Source organism: Lampetra planeri, chromosome 2 (genome assembly GCF_965212315.1).
Source record: "Lampetra planeri chromosome 2, kcLamPlan1.2.h2, whole genome shotgun sequence".
Classification (NCBI taxonomy): domain Eukaryota; kingdom Metazoa; phylum Chordata; class Hyperoartia; order Petromyzontiformes; family Petromyzontidae; genus Lampetra; species Lampetra planeri.
In genome coordinates this window covers 20,446,856-20,467,688 of record NC_136108.1, presented here as the reverse complement: position 1 = coordinate 20,467,688, position 20,833 = coordinate 20,446,856, and the positions used below count along the sequence as shown (strand labels likewise).

General features: G+C 52.3%; 1 protein-coding gene across 5 annotated transcripts in view; it reads left to right on the top strand.

The window, feature by feature from the left end:
- The window catches only part of LOC144729575 (la-related protein 4-like), a 92,533-nt gene that overhangs the window by 14,752 nt on the left and 56,948 nt on the right, over positions 1-20,833 (top strand). Inside the window, exon 1 of one of the 5 annotated variants that reach the window (XM_078609932.1) lies at positions 6,509-6,669. The exons of the other annotated variants lie outside the window; for them this stretch is intronic. Within the exon in view, the coding sequence (XP_078466058.1) occupies positions 6,655-6,669 (15 nt within the window). The 5' untranslated portion in view covers positions 6,509-6,654. Of the gene's footprint in view, positions 1-6,508; positions 6,670-20,833 lie in introns of those variants that run through there. 5 annotated transcript variants of the gene reach the window in all.

Here is a 20,833-nt window from a genome sequence, read left to right as displayed (position 1 = left end):
TCGGCGATTGTCGATCTGATGATCTCGTGCCATAGGAATGTGGAATTACCATTTAGCTCAGACCCACCACTGAAGATGAGCACTGCCCTGTGCTTGTTTGAGTAGGGGACCGGCTTAGTTGACTGTATCTGTCCTCTGTTAGGACAGAACATGACACTAGTTAGCATAAGCATAGCAGAGCGAATTGGTGTCTGGGTGATGGCTTGTAGTTCGAATAGAGAGCGTGATGTTAATCAGTGGAATGAGGGATATTCTTCTCACTATTTTGGAATGTCCGTTTAATAATTGTTAAAAGTAATAACTTATTGGTCCAGTCATTACACTGTTGGATGAAGGCATCCCATGCCATTGTGGTCATGGGGATTGTTTGATCTGGTTAGCGCAGGTCGATGAACGGGCGAGATGTTAACTACCTTGCCTGGTATATAGGAGATCGTGGGTTGGATCCCGACCCTGACGCCTATATATTTGTATTTTGCATGTTCTCCCCGTGGTTGCCTGAATTTTTCTCCGTGTCCTCTGGGTTTTTCCCTCAACATCACGCGTTTAGAGTATTTGGCTGCTATAAATGTCCACATGATAAGCCACTTCGTTGAGCTATCATTTGAGCTATATAGCTCAGTGCGCTTTACTTGGTAAAATAAAAATAGTTTCATAAATAGTTTAGTTTTAGGATCAGATCACCACTGACATTCTCCGTGGCCAGGAATCGAACTTAGGTTCATAGCGCAGTGGACTGTTTAATAAGCACCATCTTGTTACACTCTACGTATAAAACACGGCAAGTGTAACGTACGGTAATTTATTGACATTATTGCCCAACAGTCGAGTAGCGTCATCGTAATGCAGCAGCAATCCCTAAACACCTAGGAGTTGTCATCGGTAACTTGGCGAAAAGTGTTATTTATGCCCTTGTGATCTGACAATTGCACGGACAGGCACAGTTTGCGCATGTGTAGTGACATTGCGGATGTCACTGTATGGTGCCGGCCCGGAAGGGTCGTGCCGTTCGATGTTCCTACATCGTGGACAGCCCCGTGTGGGTGGCTGTGTAACACCAGCTCTAGCGGGGCTTGGCGAGCACTGGCATAGTGCGGGCACCACGCACAGCGTGTGGTGGGGGCTCCCACGAGGGGGAGGGGGTGAGTATCAGCCCAGGGGCAGGGTTGCCCCGGGCCGTGGCACTCTGGTTGACCCCCTAGACACGTGATCCGGAATGTCCACACGGGGCCCCAGGTGGGGGGACTAGGGAGTGATCACGTGTCTGGAGAGAGCTCTTGAGAAGGCTCGAGAGGGAACAAGAATTTTCAAGCAGGCGGGCGGGGCCGATGGCGGAGCAGCCCCGACCTTATGGGGATATAAGGCGGGTCCTTCTCGGACCGGGGTCGCTGTATTCTACAAGCTAGAAGCTCAACATCTACAAGCGGGAAGCTCTACATCTCAAGCTAAAGCTCTCCATCCTACGAGGCAACCACGTGGTCGGGAAGACCCGAGTGAGGGATCGACCCTTCGTAGCAGTTACTCGCTGTAGTCTGGTAAAGGGGTGGTTACCCCTTGTGTTACGTGTTACAAATAAAAGTGTTGCCTCTAAAAGGAACAACGTCTTTGACTCAGTTGGACCCACTACACATGCCGTGACAAGTGAAAAGCGTGAATACGAGTGTCCGGTGAAGTGCTGTGGCTAAGTGGTCGGTCTCTCGGGGGGAATGGGGGTGGTCTGGATCAAGCTGTTCACTTCCCCATCCTTTACTTGCACCCGTGGGTGGAGGCATGGGTTGTGGGAGAGGCGGATGAGCTGGCAGGGGGAAGACCGGGAGGGAGATACACAGATAGAGTGATACAGATAGGGCAGTCGGTGCCGTTTGAAGCGTGTGACCCTGAGTGTATGGCGGCCGTGCGTGTGTGGATGAAGCGGGGAGGAGGGGTGGTGATGCTGATGGGATCGGCATGCTGTTGCTGCGTGATTAACGCGGCGGTGAGATTTTAACTACCTTTCCTGGTATACAGCAGATCGTGGGTTCGATCCCGACCCTGACGCCTGCATATTTGGAGTTTGCGTATCTCTCTTCCCGTGGACGTGTGGATTTTTCTTCAGCTCCTCCGGATGTTGTGAAAGTCAGTTTGCGAGTCTAAATAATAGCCGTATCGGATAATAGGAATTCGGGTAATAGGAGTTTAAGCATACATTGCATGCATGTTTACATTTTAAAGCTGAATCAGCTATGAAAGTCGTTGTGGAATTATTACGCACAAGCACTTGTGTGTAATTGTCCGTGACTTATTTAAACATAATTTTAATGAAAATGTTGTACACTTAAATGTTATTGATATTAGGCAAGAGTGTTTTGAGTTGTTAGACGTTGGAAGAGAATTGCTCAGTGCCACGGTGGCGACACGTTAACTCTTTCGCCTGCTATACAGGAGGTTGTGGATTCGATCCCGACCGTGACGCCTGGTGTATATTTGGAGCTTGCAATGATCTTCCCATGGTCGCATAGATTTTTCTCCGGGTCCTCCGGTTTTCCCCTCCACATTTAGAAACATGCGTTAAGAGTATATAAGCCACTTCGTTGAGCTATCATTTGTGGCCAGGTCGCTTCTGAAAAAGAGCTACATAGCTCAGTGGGCTTTACCTGGTAAAATAAAAATAGTTTTATGATTATGTTTTCCAAGATCCACACCACGGGAGATGTGGACACCTGACACACAAATGTAAAATCACAGACTCTCACTCTCTCTCTGTCCCCTGTGTGCAACAGCAGCTGCGGACACCAAACCACGGACCACCTAAATTGCCACTGCTCCCCAATATACACGTGAAAGGTGGTGGGTGGTGGGTAGGGGAAGGGCTACCCCCCCCCCAACTCATAAAAAAACAATTGAATGACTCAAAGAAAAAACACATTTGTCAATAACGCCGTGGCTTTAAAAGGAAAGGTATATAATAATGTATGTATGTTGAACTGCTTTTGCACCATCACGCGGAAATGTATAGCAGCAACAATGGTGGCCATTAGCACGGTTGGCTACCGTACGTAGCCGACCGTGCTAATGGCCAGAAATGCAATGCATTCGCCAATAAACGCTGCCCTAAAAAGACATATATATACAGTAAAACCTCGTTATTTCGGTATTTGATCATTCGTAATTGGGGATAATTTGGCACGGCTGCGCTTTCGGCATATACACAGTATATTAGTAATTCACCATGAGCCGAATTGCCATACCGAATGGTCCAATTTCGGCATGCACGTGGAGTGACGCCGCACGCCACGACCAAAACAACGACTCGGTCTGGTGGCGGCGAACGTGGTGAGCGTCGGTGCAGACCCGTCATCGCTTTGGACTTTGCCTTGTTTATGCACTCTGTGCAAGCCAACCCCCGCAGAAATGTCCACCTACCGTACATCAAGAAGTAATAGAATGGGAGTGAAGTATAAATCCCTTAGTCTGCGAGACAAATCCAATGTTTTGGATGGAAGGGATGCAGGTGTGTCAATGCGTATGGTGTGTGAAGAGTTGGGAAACAAATTATATTGGGGCAGGATGCACTAGCGAGTCCCATTGTACATAATTCGTAATATTTGATAATTCAGCAAGGCCAGAGCCCCATATGTGTCGAATTAACGAGGGTTTACTGTATCAATAAATAGGAAATGTTTTGGGCAGTGGACATACTTTATAAAGGAGAAAGATGTGCTTTGTGCCATGAAGAAAGGCCATTGCCCGAAACGTCGCCTGTTGTGTAAATTGAATGACTAATTCGGTTCAAACGGCATCTCTTAGAAATGCTCAAAATAGGCCGTACGAAAGAAGCTGCTCGTAAGGTAACGGTGGTGAGCGTTCACGCGACAAGACGCAGTGTTGTTTATAACCTTGGTGATCGATATAAGTTGTGGTGGCTGATGGCAGCAGTGGGAGAAACGAGGCAGACCTTTAACTCTGCCCACCCCCCCACAGAGTAGAAACTGCCGTAGCCCTGGAGCGTGATTGGCTCATGGGCCAGCCACTTGCAGCGGGATCACCACAGACAGAGGGGGCTGCCTTTGCCCAGCAGGAGTCAAATGACAGCCCAAGCCATTTGCGAGCTATTTGACACAAAGACAAAGATGCCCCGTATAGCCTTGAAATACCGTTTGGGACAAGTGCTATTAGCGAGCACTTATCAGAATGAGAATCTTTATATATCCTGGAGAAATCTTATGAGCTGTGAAGCTCTTTTTCACAGATATCCAGTTGGGGCGGGTCAGAAAGTTACAACAACAATCAATGCAACAAAAATACTATTGTAGTGCAAAGTATAGTAAAGGTTAGCAAATCAATACAACTGAATATGTAAAATAGATTAAGTATATCAGTCCAAACGGCATGAGTACACCAATTTCCAAGCTTGGGCAAATGCAGAAAAACAACACCAAGAACAGTCCCAGACCACACCAAGAAAATGCACAGTCCCTCAATAAAATTGCACATTAAAATTGGTCCTATTGAAGGCTGGCAAGGGACATGAGGGGTAGGTGGCCAGCACTACAGCTGGCCTCCGTTGTTCTTCCCAGTGACTCATTTGAGGCTGAATCGACCTGGGGGAGGCCACAGAATCGAACTTGCGTCGTTGGTGCTCGTCGCTTAGTGCGCTAACCACTGCGCCGCCGATCCCCATGCACGCTCACGTGCAGGCGCGCTGCGAATGGCTGCGCACAGTTGTCAAGCTTGTTAGCTTCGGAATCGTGACGGCTGGATACATATTGAAGTTTCGGCTTACTCGAATTAAACTGGCGATTACTTGACAAGAAACCAATGTACTGTATATTTATTTAAGGTAATGCTAAACTGCCCCAAGTGGTGTATTGTTATTCCTACTGATAGAATAACAATGTCTAATGTAATTACGTTTGATCTGTAGCCCTTATTGCATGCTAACTTTGGATCGCATGTATGTATGTATGTTGGTCTTCTTGCCCACCGTATGTAGCATGTAGCCAATCGTGCTAATCGGAGGTGCGGGGTGGTGGGGGACAACAATGGTTGTTGCATGGGGTTCAAATGCAACTCCATCTCCATGCCGTGTAAGACCTGTTCATCGTGGGGAACGAGGAGTAAGCGTGTGTATGTTACGAGATGGGCGGTCGTGAAGAGGAAACGTCTTAACCCTGTGCTTGAGTAGAGGGACAGGGAGTCGAGGGTGCCGCGGTGGCGAGATGTTATCTGCCTCGCCTGGTATGGAAGAGGGAGTGGGTTCGATCCCTACCCTGACTCCTGTTGTATATTTGGAGTTTGCGTGTTTCTCTCCCCGTGGTCGCGTGGTTTTCTCGCTCCAAATTTAGAATCAACATTACGCGTTGAGAGCATTGTTTGCTGCCATACATTTCCGCGTGACAAGCCACTTCGTCGAGCTCTCATTTGTGATGGCCAGGTCGCTTCTGAAAAAGAGCGATACAGCTCAGTGGGCCTTACCTGGTAAAATAAAACTCGTAGTAATAGTAGCACACCTGGGCTGGAGGCAGGTAATTCCAAGCGACGCAGACAGAGGAGGAGAAGGGGCGGTTAACCCTCTCACTGTGAGCCATGGTTGAGTCGAGTCCCCAAGACGGAAAGCCTTGGACTCTCGAGCGGAGGAGAGCACGCCAGGAAGAAGAGATCTAGAAACAAACACGGGGAAAGTTTTTCCGTTATCCATTTGCACCCTTCCTCGTCGCTGAGGATGCGGGCGTTCCATGGATAATGGGACGATTCAGGTATGACAGGAACCATCGGTAAGGGGAGTTGAGCGCCTTCGTTGCGTTTCCCTCCTTAAAGAATGGATCCTGAGTGGAGAAGTGAAAGAATTGCATTTGTGCTCAGAGTATGATTTAGCGTGCTACTCACATCGCGGTGAAGGTCTGTGTTGTGCGTATCACTAATGGAGTCCGTGAGGGACCTGGAGTGGTGTGTGGCATTTGTGTTTCTCATAGATAAGTAAACTTTTCAATATTCAGGTGAGAGCCCATTGGAATTTAAATGTCTTTTTCAAGGGAACGTTTGTAGAATGGCACATTCCATGGCTGTCCACCACACCACACTTCTGTAAACTTATTAGCGCAGACGACAGCACAACTCCCCTTATGCAGGAAAATGTTGTGGATGATAGGAAAATACGGAAGACGTGCGGTGTCGTAGTCGTAGCGTGCTGTGTCAGGTGACGAGAGATGACGGCAGTGGCAAAAACAACAAACTCATCATTATTGTCGTTTTCATATCTGCTTTCACCTTTCATCATCACGTTAATTTTCCTGACCATCACCAGCTTTGGACTCGCCACTGCGCCGTCACTATCGCTCACGGTCCCGCGATACCACGACTCATCTCTCTCAAGCGGTCCATCTCCCCATTGCACGGCCATCCTCCGCATCCCTTCAAGCCGTTCTGACGGCGGTCCAATTCGCATCCGCCCACCACATGGCAAACGAATCACGCGCGGCATAGCAAGGGATGGGGGGGGGGACTGCACGCAGAGCGAGTGAGCGAGCGAGCTGCCAGAGAGAGCAGCGAGCGATGGTCGGTGGATGTGCATTCGTACGTACGCTGAACTTCTTTCGCACCGTACGTAGCCGATCGTGCTAATCTGGTCCGGCGGGATTATGTAAACTCGTGAAACGAAAACATCATAGCGACGAAATGGCAGTTCCGCACGTGAGTACACGAACCCATGTGTGTCCCGTCTCCGCATCACGCACACTTTTAATCGCGTTTCTTCGGCCGTTTGGAAAGCTCTTCCGATATTAGGAAGCCACTTTTAAATCATCTAGATTGAAAACTCGTTTCCTTATAACTCATTTTTGTTGTGCAGTCGTTTGTTGTCCTTCCCCCGCACCTCCGATTAGCACGGTTGGCTACGTACGGTGCGAAAGAAGTTCAACATACATCTTTGAGTGTTACCTCCTTTTTATGCTTGGTTTCATCTACGTGCGATTTGTTATAATGGTTTTGGCTAAACAATCAAATACTGGACCCTCGTGGGGTGAAATTATTTCATCATCATCATCTTCTGCAGCAAGTAGTATCAATAGAAGCAAGGCATTCCGATGTGTCTGTTCTTGCAGCATCGTTAATTTCAGCTGTTGATGTTTATATTTACAGGGTGGCCCAAAAGCCAGGACGTGTAGGGTTATTATATTTCAACAGATCACATTGCATGATTTCATTTATTTTAACAAATGTTCAAACTGACTTCCATTGACATAGATGCACGACGCATACATTCTCTCTGTCGAGTTTTGTAAATGACGGAATCGAGGCGACCCCACAGGAGGAAGAAAAATTCGTTTGGTATACGTCATTTTCGGTATAAGTCCTACCTTCTGGAACGAATTACGACGTATACCGAGGTTCCACTGTATATGCATAGATATTTATGGATGCAAATGCATGTAAGGTTCAGCCAACAAAACGTGTGCGAAAGCTGCATTCTGACGTTGCCGGTTTGTGTGAGCTGCACAGGTACACAGAGCATCACAGCACATGCCTCTGGCCCGCACTCGTGCAAGTATTAACTAGTCGCGCGTCATCTGCTATATCGACGACTCGAGACGCCAAACTGAGATCAAATCTATTTCCACCTGCACGTCCGTGCTCAACGGGGGGCTGTTGGAAACCGGGCGGGCATTTAAAAAAAACATCTCCTGGCTCGCGAGTTGTGGCCGTGTTATTTGCGTGGAGTGGCGCGCGTGGTGTCTTTGGGCTCGACCGAATGTTATCATTGTAAGTGGAGTGGCCATTGTGTTGGAGAGGTGAGCAAGCGTGCGTGCATTGAGCTTATGCCCGCGTGTTTGAATGAGTGTCGCTATGGCACAGACAGCACCTGGCTCACTCGGGAAGACGGGGCCCCAAGGCATGGCAGGATGGCGAGGGCGTCTAAAAATTGTTTATTGCCATATAGCTGCATGTAGCGCTGCAAACCAGGTTCTTAGCAGCCCTTTGCCCTGGACTCGATTTTCATGGTATAGCAACATCGAGGACAATAAAACTATCACATTTATGATAATTTACAGCCCTTTATGAAGACCTCCCCTCGCCGCGTTTGTCATGCGGGCTGTTTGACCGAACCGTGTAACTACGCTGGTCGTTGCAGACTGGCGAAGCGGTCGCTCACGCTGGCGATGTCACTCGTCACTCACGCTGGCGATGTCAGTCTTCACCACGTCGTGAGCTTTCAGATGCTCTTCTGCGGCCGTCTGGAACGCTTTTCCTTGCGATATTGGAAATCCACTGGAGCTGTGCACTTTCAAATCTAGATTGAATATTAATTTCTTTGGAACTGATTTTTGTGTTTAGTTGGTTGTCCTCCCCCCCCCCAAACCTCCGATTAGCGCAGTTGGCTCCGTACCGTGCCAACGAAGTTCAACACACATACATACTGGCTGCTGCCGCCGGGAATGAGCTGGGTTCATTACGCAATCGGCCTACGTGTTATTATGCCATGCACAGGCTGGATGTTGCCTGAGGCGCTGTGGTGGCGAGATGTTAACTACCTCTGCTGGTATGCAGGAGGTCGTGGGTTCGATCCCATCCTGGTGCCTGTATATTTGTTCTTCCTGTCGTCGAGTGGATTTTTCTCCAGGATAGTTTTTCCCCTCCACATTTAGGATCAATATGCGTTTAGAGTAATTTGGCTGCTATACATTTCCACGTGATAAGCCACTTCGTTGAGTTATCATTTGTGGCCAGGTCGCTTCTGGAAAATAGCTGTATCGCTCAGTGGACCTTACTTGGTATTATAAAAATAGTACAGTAGTCCCTTGGCTAAGTGTTTTAATCCGTTCCATGAAAACTACTTTTAACCAAAATAACTAAATCGAATATCGAAATTACACGTTAAAAGCATTAATTCGTTCCAAGATGATCGGAAGTTGACCTTTTTAACCCTAAAAACATAGCGTATAACATTTAAACACTCAATATTAATAAATCAACATGAGAACATGTTAAAGGATTGATACGAATAGAAGCATAGTTAAATAATGAATAAATAGAGCATAAAACTGTATTACCTAAGGCTAAGAAGATGGCTGGCTTAATGGGGGCCGATGGAGAAGTTGAGGTCGGAGAAAATGCATTTTTGGAAGGAGAGTGTCCTTCCATAGGAACCTCTGGAGGTTCAAAAGTGCTCGCTCAATATGTCCAATCTGGGGCTCTTTCTGAAGAAATAGTTTTTAACCCCTTTTCCATGTTCATCAATAATTTGCTGCTTCGTTTTAAGGCGAATTACTTTCCTACTTATCTTTTCCTTTTTGCGAATTCACTCGAGGGGCCATTTAAATCACTGTTAGTTCACATGTAAGTAGAAAAATAAGTAAAAATTGCTGAGTCTGCAAGAGATATTTCCACTGCCAAAACAGAAAACGCAATGTAAACAAAGTCCAGGTCTAAACGCTCATAAATGGGGGTCGCTGATTGGCTGAGGGCTGACCGAAATTGACGCCCGCGTGCATAACATAAACACTACCGTTAGTCAGAATGTTAACGTTCTTTGAAACCATGGGGTCCTATAGGAGGCGAAACGTTAACTGAAAAACCGTTAACCGATGTCACTGTCAACGGAGGGACTACTGTCGTTAGTTTTTACCTGGATGTCAGTTTTCCTTTGGTAATCACAGGTGGTGGAAACCAAACGACTCTACACCCACATAGCCACATCGCGAATTCAATGCATTATCTGTGCCTTGAAGCTTCTAGGTATATTTAAAACTTGGTAAGGGTGGACAGGCATGTTCATTTCTCCCCGACACACCGTAGTGCCGCAGCTATCGAAAAGATTGGCGTGTTTGATCGCGTGGCATCTTTATTTCGTTGGCTGTATCGGGTGGAGGAGGGCGTACGACACACATTGTCGTTCAACTCTTGACTAACAAGATCTACTGTGAATCGCATTGCGGGAAATTCATGGCCAGCCAGGCCCTGTCTACCAAGATCCCCCGCTCCTCCGTCAGCCCTTTCCAAGCTGGGACCTTTTGCTTCTGCAAACTCTGGCACATTCTTGCTGTTGAGTGACTACATCATACGGTGAAAACACCGCTTTTTTCCAAGATGTGTCATAAGCAACACGTGTCCGTCATGTGACAATCTGCACTGGGTTCGGGATGGACGGGTGACAACTTTGCATCAGTTTCGCTGCAAATGTTTGAAGTTATCCGGTAAAAAACCCCCACCAAATACTAGGTACACATGTGCACTGTACACAACAATGTACTGTCTTGAAGGGATCACTGTGCTACGGACAGAACTTACAGAGTTCTGGGCTAATCCTGCGGATTAATGCATCGTATTGGATTGAGTTGTAATCGTACAGTATTAACACACTGGGTCGTTTTGTTTGAGAATGCGTATTTTTAAATGTCCTTGCAAGAATACTAATTTGCAGACAGAACCACAACATCCGTGTGGTCACCAAACAGGTGATTTATTGGTTTCAAGCTGTATGCATGTGTTAAGTAGTTGTTGCTGTTGTAGACGGAGGTACTCGGAGACGGAGGTGAGTTAGGGGCTTCCGCCAGGGTTTATTAACAGGTATCACTATAAGGGTTTCCTCTTCACTCCTTCCACTATCCCCGTTCCTCCAGTGACCCCGCTTACGTCACGGGGTCTCCCTTAAATACCCTCTGAGGCGAGACGTCACGTGCACTGCCCGGCGCGTGCGACCCCACGTCCCGTGATGTCACAGCACCGGACAGCGCACGCGACGCCACCACTCTCCTCTACTCCTCTACATCACCCCCCCCCGTGAAAAAAAACAGCCGACCCGGCTGCAAGCACCCCGCAAGCGGGGCCCCACACCGGACCGAAGACCGAATATTCACGAGTTCCTGAAGGTATGCTAGAAACTAAACCTTAGGGCAGCACGGCCCCTCAAGCAGAACAGCAACAACAAAAAACAAGACAAATAGACCCCGAAGGCCTCATCCGCCGGATAGCGCCGAACGGGCGCCAGGGGCTGGGCCCGCTGAACGGCCATCAGGGCCGTCACCGGAGCCGCATCCCCCTCGAGCGGGTATGCGCTGCTGGCCCGCTCCCCCGTATGATGTCCGTCTCCCATGCAGGTGGCCCGTCAGCGGGCAACAGGCCCACCGCCGTGGCCTCCGGTGACCGGGGGGTCTCTGTCGGCCTCACTCGGGAGGGGCCTGGGGGCACACACACAGGTCGGACGTCACCTCCGTCAGCGAGACCCGGCCGGACAGGCACGCCGGACACATCATCAGCCGGCCGCTCCGGAATTGGGGGTGGATCCCCCAGGGTAGATGGAACATAACGTTTGAGCCGGGACGGGTGCACTATCCACTGCCGGCGACCGAACCGAATCCGGACGCATTGCGGCCGGCGGACCTCCACAACCTCCACAGGGCCCTGCCAAGGGCGATGCAATTTGGCCGATGTGCCAACGGGGACCTGGGGACAATGCAGCCACGCTTTTTGACCCGCTATCCACGGGAGGCCAGCTGCCTGGTGTTTGGGCAGCCGCTCATTAGCCGCCTGCCGGCTTGCGGAATTCTCGGCAGCGGCCTGTCGCGCCTCGCGCAGCCGGTCAAGCGCGACCTTCAAAGGGGTCGGCACCGCCGACCCCTTCTTGGAGGAGCCAACGTCCATCTGGACGTGCACCGGGGGCTCCGGTTCCCTACCGTACATCAAATAAAAAGGCGAAAATCCCGTGGAGGCATGAGGGGCCAACCGATACGCCGCCAAGACCCCCGGGACGAACAGGTCCCAGTCTGACTGGGACGTGTTCACCTGGTGGCACAGCATGGACGTAAGGGTGCGGTTCAAGCGCTCTACCATCCCGTCTGACTGGGGGTGGTAGGGCGAGGTGCGGATTTTCTTGGTGCCAAGGAGGTCACACACCTCCTTGAGCAACCTAGACGAGAAATTCCGCCCCTGGTCAGTCAACAATTGTTCCGGCGCGCCCTTGTCAAACACGTACCCCTGGACGAAGGCCTCGGTGATAGAAGAGGCCAACTGATCGACCAAAGGCCATGCCATGGGCCAACGTGTGAGGTACTCAACGCCCACCAAGAGGTATTTGTGGCCCCGTTGGGATGCAGGGAATGGCCCCAAAATGTCGAGCGCCACGAGCTCATTAACGCGAGAAACCCGGATGGACTGCAGCGGGGCCCGGTCCCGGACAACTGGGGCCTTCCTCCGCGCGCAGTCGTGGCAACCCTTTAAAATCAGTGCCACGTCACCTTCAACACCCGGCCAGTAATAGTCCCGCTTAAGGGTCAATAAGGTCTTGTGGTAGCCAAGGTGCATAAGCTTCTCGTGAATGGCTCGGGTTAATTTACCACGCAGGCTAGTGGGCACAACCACACAATAGCGTTCCAATTGGGCATCCCAACGCATGAGTAGTCCGTCATGCACGGCGATCTCCGGGGCAGCCGACGAAGCTGAGCTCCGGGCCTTATGTCCGACACGGCGCCGTAGCTTCAGCAGAGAGGAATCCTCCATCTGCAAGCCGGACCATACCTCCCGGGGAAGTCCAAGGCCGAAATCCGCGGGCGACGCCGCACCTGGAGGGGTGTCCGCCTCGGCCGACGCGACCAACTGGGCCGCGGCGTCCCCTGGGGCCTTGCAACGGCTAGAGCCCAGGGCGCAAGCACACCCACCGCCTGCCGGCAATCGGGATAAACCGTCCGCATTTCCATGCTGTGTCCCCTTCCTGTGGATTACATCAAAGGGGTAATCCTGGAGCACTTCGAGCCAGCGAGACAGCTGACTCGAGGGCTGACTAATCTTCAGCGAATATTGCAGGGCCGCGTGGTCGGTTCGGACCGTAAACAGCCTACCGTACAAATATGGTCTATACAACTGAACAAAATAAACTATGGCCAAAAGTTCCCTCCGGGTCACACAATATCGCTGTTCCGTCGAGGACAGAACGCGACTGCCATAGGCTACCACCCTCTCAACCCCGTCGACCACCTGGGCCAGGACAGCCCCAATTCCCGTGTCGCTGGCATCGGTATCGAGCAGGAAGGGTTTCGTAAAATCCGGGTACCCCAAGGGCGGCGCATCCGCCAAGGCCGTGCGAAGCGCCGCAAAAGCCGCCTCCTCCTCCGCGCCCCAGTGAAACCTTTGGCCTTTGGCGGAAAGGGCGTGCAGTGGCTTCGCAATGGTCGCAAAATCGCGGACAAACCGGCGATAGTACGATGCGAAGCCAACGAAGCTACGCACCTCCGCGACAGATGTGGGAGTCGGCCACGTCCGGACACAAGCCGTTTTATCCGGGTCCGTGGCGACACCTGACGTGCTAACAATGTGTCCCAAATACCTCACCGATGGTTGTAGCAAGTGGCATTTCTGGGGTTTGAATTTCAAGCCAGCAGCACGCACTTTGACGAACACCGCCTCAAGGCGTTGCAAGTGCTCGCCAAACGTACGGCCAAAAACAATAACGTCATCCAAGTAGATTAGACAAGACTCCCACTGCAGCCCCGCCAAGACCATCTCCATGAGACGCTGGAAGGTGGCCGGGGCCGAATGGAGACCCATAGGAAGCCGATTGAACTCGAACAACCCCTGGGGTGTGCGGAACGCTGTTTTGGGTCTAGAGGCCTCATCCAGTGGCAATTGCCAGAAGCCGGAGAGCAAATCTAAAGTCGAAAAGAACCGCGCGCCCGAGAGGGCGTCCAGGGAATCATCCATGCGAGGCAATGGATATGCATCAGCCACCGAGATCTTGTTCAATCTACGAAAATCGACGCAGAACCGGAGACTCCCGTCCCGTTTCTTGACTAGCACAATGGGGGCACCCCAAGGGCTAGTAGATGGGGAGATGATGTCCGCCGCCAACATTTCCTCGACAGCCGAGCGGACATGATCTTTTTCCGCTGGGCTAAAGCGGTGGGAATTAAGTCGAATAGGGGCCGCGTCGCCCGTGTCTATGTGGTGGTCCAAAAGAGTAGTGCGACCCAGATCAAACTTACTTTGGCTGAATACATCGGTGAACCGCTCGATGAGGTCGCGGAGTTGCCGACGTTCCCCGGAGGACAACGAGGCATTCTCGTCGCACAACGTGGCAATCCATGATGCGTCGGGGTCCCCCGTGCGCATCACGCCCGCCACGACCCCTCCATCCGGGGCAGCGCTCTCGGGTGGAGGAGCCGGGGTCGCGTGTGCCAAAACGGCGCCGGCCGGGACTACGACCGGCAAGGGTCCCGAATTGAGGACCTGCAAAAAAAGGTCCTGGCCCCCCGACACGGCTGTCAAGGCGCCCACCAACCCCTTCGTCCTTGAAAAGTAGCTTGACGGGGACAGGAGGATACCCGTCTCCGTGGAGCCCATTTCGAGCGGTTTGCGCAACCTAAGGGGTATCAGGATTTGTGACGCCGGTGGTACGGTCACCGGCACTTTATTCAAGGCCCGTACACCGGCGACCAAGGGAGACAGGACGGTAGGCGATTGTAGGAATTTCAGCCGCCTCCCTGACGGCATTTCCACACAGCCCTGGTCAACGAGAATTCGGATGGGCATCCTAGACAAAAAGTCGGTCCCCAAGAGGCATGGCACTGCCAAGGTCCTGGAGACCAAAATCGGCCCGGCCAACTCAATCTCGTCAACCCGAACCGACGCTACAACGTGGCCCAAGATGCCCAAACTGCCGCCGTTCGCGGCGACACAAGCCCCGCGAACCGGCCTTAACGGACCCACGCTGCGGGGTAGCAGCCCAAAAATGTCCTCCGAAATAATGGTGGCCGATGCCCCCGTATCCACCAGGAGGCGAACGTGCACCCCTTGCACATATCCTGCCACCGCTGAGGAGCCGGCAGCTGCCGCCACCATCCTATGCGCAAGTGCATCCCAGTGGCGGGTCTGTCTGGGCCATTGAGGGGGTGATGACGATGGTGCACCCGACCCTTCGAGGACAACCCCATGACGATGGGTCCTAGCCCCGCTAGATGCATGAGGTGAAGGGAGCGGCCGCGCAGATGATGCGTCGCGACTCGCCTGGGGCCCCGGACCCGATGCCAAGGAGGGTCTAGGAGAAGGTGGAGTCCCTTTTCCAAAGGCCCCCGGGGCATTCCGGCAGCCCCGCTCAATGTGGCCCCGCTGACCACAGCGGAAGCAGGCCACCGTGTCCGCCTCCTGTGGACGGGAAGGTCCCGGCCGCCCCCGCTGCTCCGGACGGCGACCACCCGCCCCCCTTCCTCGACGATCGGGCACCGCCAGGGCCGCGAGGGTGTCCACCCCCTGAGAGGTGACCCCCCCGTCCGGCGCCGGGACCCCCGCACACGCCGCCATCTGAGGCCGTTGGCGGAGGGAGAGGTGCGCCTGAATGTTTTCGGCGACCGCCAAGGATGTGATCTGCCGATCATTGTTGATTGACAGAGCAATTCCTAGCTCCCTTGCCAGGTCAAGCAGCTTCCCCAAGGCCATAGAATCAAGTGCCCTGCCGTACAGGTCAGGGTATGCAGCCTGTGCCAGGGCCAGGAGCGAGCAGCGGAAGGCCAGCGGCAGTTCCCCCTCCTCCCGCCGCCGCAATGAAAACTTTAGCTGCGCGGTGGACGGCGGCTCAAAAACGTTGGCCATTTGGATATAGGCCGCCGGGAGTGTAGCCCGATTGGCCGGATGGATGGACTTGAAGGCCTGCAGAGCCCTTTCGTCCAAGCAGGTCGGAAGCGCCGGCAAGGCCTCCTCCATGGACCAGCCGACCGACATGTATGCCGCGTCGAACCGGTCCTGGAAGGCCGACCAGTCGCCCCCTTGCGCGACAAACGGCGCAACGTCGGGTAACCGGCGCTGCCATTGGCCGCGCGGCGCCGCGAGGTGTGGAAGCCAAGCGGCACCTGCGGGCCACCCGGCGGACGCGACGTGGTGCGGCGGTGGCAGCATTGCGGCTCCCGCGGGCCACGCCGAAGACGCGGAAAGGTGCGGTGGTGCTGCGGCTCCCATGGGCCACGCCGTAGGCGCAGCGAATTGTGGCTGAGTTGCGGCCCCCATGGGCCACGCCGTAGACGCAGCAAAGTGCGGCTGAGTTGCGGCCCCCATGGGCCACGCCGTAGACGCAGCGAAGTGCGGCTGAGTTGCGGCCCCCATGGGCCACGCCATAGATGCAGCGAGGTGTGAAGGCACCTGCGCTTTCGCGACCCACCTGTCAGCGGCGGCGTACGAAGCCACGGCGTCGTCCCGCGACGCGGCGAGGGACCACGGCGTTGCCGAAGACGCGGCGGTATAAATCGGGCCTGCAGCGGCCCCCGCGGCCCACCCCGCCGGCGCAGCGAGGTGCGGGACAGCGGCCGTAGCCGCGGCAACCTCTCGCGACGCAGCGAGGCACCACGGAGTTGCGGCCTCCCCGGGCCACGCCGAAGACGCGGCGGTATAACACGGAGCTGCGGCGGCCCCCGCGGCCCACCCCGCCGGCGCAGCGAGGTGCGGGACAGCGGCCGCAGCCGCCGCAACCTCTCGCGACGCGGCGAGGCACCACGGCGTTGCAGCCTCCATGGGCCACGCCGAAGACGCGGCGGTATAACACGGAGCCGCGGCGTCATCCATGACAAGGGACGCAGGCACGGCGAGGTGCAGAGCCGCGGCATCGCCGGTGGCCGGCCCCGTGAGCGCAGCGACAGGTGGAGCCGCGGCAGCACCCGCGGCCCATTCCGGCGGCACGGCGATGTACGGGGCAGCGGCAGCTGCCGCTGCCCACCCCGGCGGCCCGGCGAGGACGGCACGCGCGTACTTACCCGGGGCCCCCCCGGCGGGCGCAGCTTGATGTAGAGCCGCGTCGTCGCCGGCGGCTGGTCCCGCAGGAGCGGCGTGCCGAGACACCCCGGCCGCGTCAGTGTAGAGACGCGGCGTCGCGGTCGCCATGGCAGCACCCGCGGCCCATTCCGGCGGCACGGCGATGTACGGGGCAGCGGCAGCCGCCGCTGCCCACCCCGGCGGCCCGGCGAGGACGGCACGCGCGTACTTACCCGGGGCCCCCCCGGCGGGCGCAGCTTGATGTAGGGCCGCGTCGTCGCCGGCGGCTGGTCCCGCAGGAGCGGCGTGCCGAGAAACCCCGGCCGCGTCGGTGGAGAGACGCGGCGTCGCGGTCGCCATGGCAGCCATGTCCGCCGGCCGCCGCGTCGCAGCCGTAGTAGCGGCCGCATACGTCTCCCGAGCCAACATGGCCGCCGCGGATTGCGTCGCAGCCAACATGACGGCCATTTCCGGTGGAGCGGTCGCTGGGAAAACGGCGGCGCTTTCAACGTTGGCAGTTGACAGTTGCTCCCGTCTCGAGTGCGGGGCGGTTGGCTGCGTCCGTGCCTCCACCTCGGCCAACCTGACGGTCAGCTGCCCCACCGCCTGCAGGAGCTGGTGCAGCAGAGCTGCGGGGACGCTTTCCGTCTCTGGCGGCGGCGGTGAGCTGGCACTCCCCGCAGCCGAATCCTCCCGCTCCGGCCCGCTCGTTTCCATGGGGACCGTCACCGGGGTCCCGGGCTCCGGGGTCACTGCTGGAGCCTCCTCTCCGCCTTCGGCACCCTCCAAGTCATGTGCCGGTGGGTTCTTACGCCGTGCGCCCGCTTTTGACATGTTGGCGACGGTGTAAACTTCTGACACCAGTTGTTAAGTAGTTGTTGCTGTTGTAGACGGAGGTACTCGGAGACGGAGGTGAGTTAGGGGCTTCCGCCAGGGTTTATTAACAGGTATCACTATAAGGGTTTCCTCTTCACTCCTTCCACTATCCCCGTTCCTCCAGTGACCCCGCTTACGTCACGGGGTCTCCCTTAAATACCCTCTGAGGCGAGACGTCACGTGCACTGCCCGGCGCGTGCGACCCCACGTCCCGTGATGTCACAGCACCGGACAGCGCACGCGACGCCACCACTCTCCTCTACTCCTCTACACATGCACCGCAGTCTTCCAACACAATTTATATAGCAGTGTCTAAACCCAGTCACATCTCCAGACGCTTCGCAGAGGATAGAGAGAGAGATTAAAATTAACAACATTTGGGCTCTAAACGTGAAAACGAATGCAGTCTTAAGGTCTGGACTTGAACGAGGGCAGCAGCAGTCTCAGCTGCATGAAGTTTGGTGGGGGGGGAAGAGAATTCAAGGCGGCTACACACACCGGTCTCACCAATTCAAACGCATTCACAGTCGGTGGAGTCAAATTGTGAATTGATACAACTTACATTTGGTCCCTTTTGTCATTGTAATTCCATCTGTTTGCACGTAATCACAGCCACAAGGGGTTTGGAGTTGTATGATTGCATTTGAGTTTACCAGCGATGAATGAAACTCGTAGGCAATGTTTGCTAAGTTCAACATGATAAAAAAAAACATTTGATTTGAAGGATTCAAATAAAACAGTGTTTCATAATATTGCTTTGGCAGTGGGGTGCATAAGCACAAATAATATATAATTTTCAATTCAACACGTTCATCATTAACACTGCCCTTGAAAGGAAACGATATATAATAGGCAACGTTTTAAGCAATGTCCCTTCTGCATGGCACAAGTCACATCTTTCTGTCATGAAGTATTTTCATTGCCTGAAACGTTGCCTGTTATTTATATATATTGTCTTTTTAGGACAGCGCTATTGGTGAATGTGTAAGGAACAGCTTATTTAACTGCTAATTGTGTAGATTATGAAGTGGGAGACTTGTTGCTCATTTAATAATTTTACGTTTTGAAATAATAAATGTTTTCTCTGATGTTTTGTAATTGTGGTTGTAGAAAATACACGTTATATGTCCATCGTATTCTACAACTATATATATTATATCACTGCTCTTCGTGATTCCATTGCCGGATAAAGGCCTCCCCATGCCATGTCAGCCATGGTGGATATTTGACCATACTTCACCATGCCGGGTTCGGGCTGGTTGGTGAAGTTGGAGGGACAGGAAGGGCGGAGATGTATTCCATGGAAGGACAGCATAAACAACTTGGTTTTACAGAAGAAGAAAACAAAACTTGACGAGAAGATTTTGATATCAGAAAAAGGGGGGTTTCTGGATGAGTGAAACGGGGGTCCCTAGGCGAAACTAAACTAAGCGGACTTCTTGCTCGCGATCGACTAAGTGCGGTGCCTGCACATTAAGGTGTCGTCCTGATAGTGACGGAAGGACGACATGGAATATGGACGCTATCTTGTCAGAGGCAATATGCTGATTTCATAATGCCTCTCATTGCATCACTTACGTTTTCAAATAAATATAGACGGCATTGATCGTGAGTGGCTGAAAATTGGCCCGTGCCGGGTGCTTTGATGTTGCCACGTGTGGTTAAAGGAAGATATGTCTATGCTTACCGCTGCTGCTGGTGCTCCTACCAGAAACCTGTGCTGAACTCGGAAAGGCAATTCCTGACGATGTAAAATGTATTTGAATAAAGTATTGAATCAGGCATGTAGAGGTAACAATTTACAAAGCGCAGGGGGAGAGAGACGCCAGCAAGAGCAGTGGTGAATTGTAATAATGCAGTCCTTTAGAAACAAACAGGAATAGATGAGATTACCGTTTTAAGATAAACGGAGGGGAATAAATTTATGGACGGGGAAATGAAGGTTATTTACGTGCCTCTATGATTTTGGATGGAATGCGCATTATAAGTTTGAATGATTATTGTTTGAATGCTGAAAGAAACATGGTGATATGGGAGACTAGTTGAGAAGGGACTAGAGCGCTTTGAGGACAGAGATGTTCTGTAATCGTTGTTTGTGAATGGAAAACAAATGTAGGAAATAAGTTGTAAGTGGAGTTTTAAGGCTGAAGTTAAGTACAGTCCTGCATGCTTAGATTTTTACAAGTTTTGCGAGGAGTCTTATGGGGACATTTTAACATTCCTGGGGGGGGGGGGGGTGGGGGTGATATAAGAAGGGGAGAGTTACATTTATCTTGCAAGGAGCTTGAGACGAAATATAAGCAAGAGGGAGGGATTAAAAATTGACTGGGTTGAGGAAACTAACCAGTTAACTTGGGAATTATGCTATTACTAACAAATAATTACAGACTTGTACAAACTAGTAATGTCATATTTTTCAACGTCATTTATTGGCAAGAGGTATTGCAGTGTTAAGCAGAGGGAAAGCCGGTGAAGAGAGAGTGGAATATCAGGTCAATATACATAATGTAAGAAAAAACAGTATTGGTTGTTGATCTTGCTTAATACAATTAAAATTTTGATTTAAAGCTTTTGTGACTGCATTGATTCATATTCTTGGTTCTTTCGGTGACGTCACGTAGAAGGGAAATAATAAAATAATAAAAATAAAGCATAATAAGAAAAAATTCTCACGACGTTTCGGCCACAACGCAAGCAGCCGTCCTCAGGTGAAGAACAGGGCTGTCGGAAAGACAGCGTCCTATTGAACACTGCTAAGCTTGGCAGCGTATTTTTGAGCTGGGTCGGAGGAGGAGAGAGCCTTGACAAACTCCTTTGTATATGTAACCTCCTTTGTCAAGGCTCTCTCCTCCTCCGACCCAGCTTAAAAATACGCTGCCAAGCATTGCAGTGTTCATTAGGACGCTGTCTTTCCGACAGCCCTGTTCTTCACCTGAGGACGACTACTTGCGTTGTGGCCGAAACGTCGTGAGAATTTTTTCTGATTATGTTTTATTTTTATTATTTTATTATTTCCCTTCTACGTGACTTTACCGAAAGAACCAAGAATATGATACAATTTAATGAAGATGAAATGAGTGACAAAGATGTTGGGTCTGCAAGTACAGCTTTTGTGCATGTCTGGTAGTTAATGAATGTTGCTAGAACGGATGAAAAAACACCATTTGGAAAGGTAGACGTGGGGAGAGTCAGAAACAAATTCTTTGTTCCCAAATTAAATTAAAAGTATTCCTGCTGAATGTGCCCCAAGGGACAC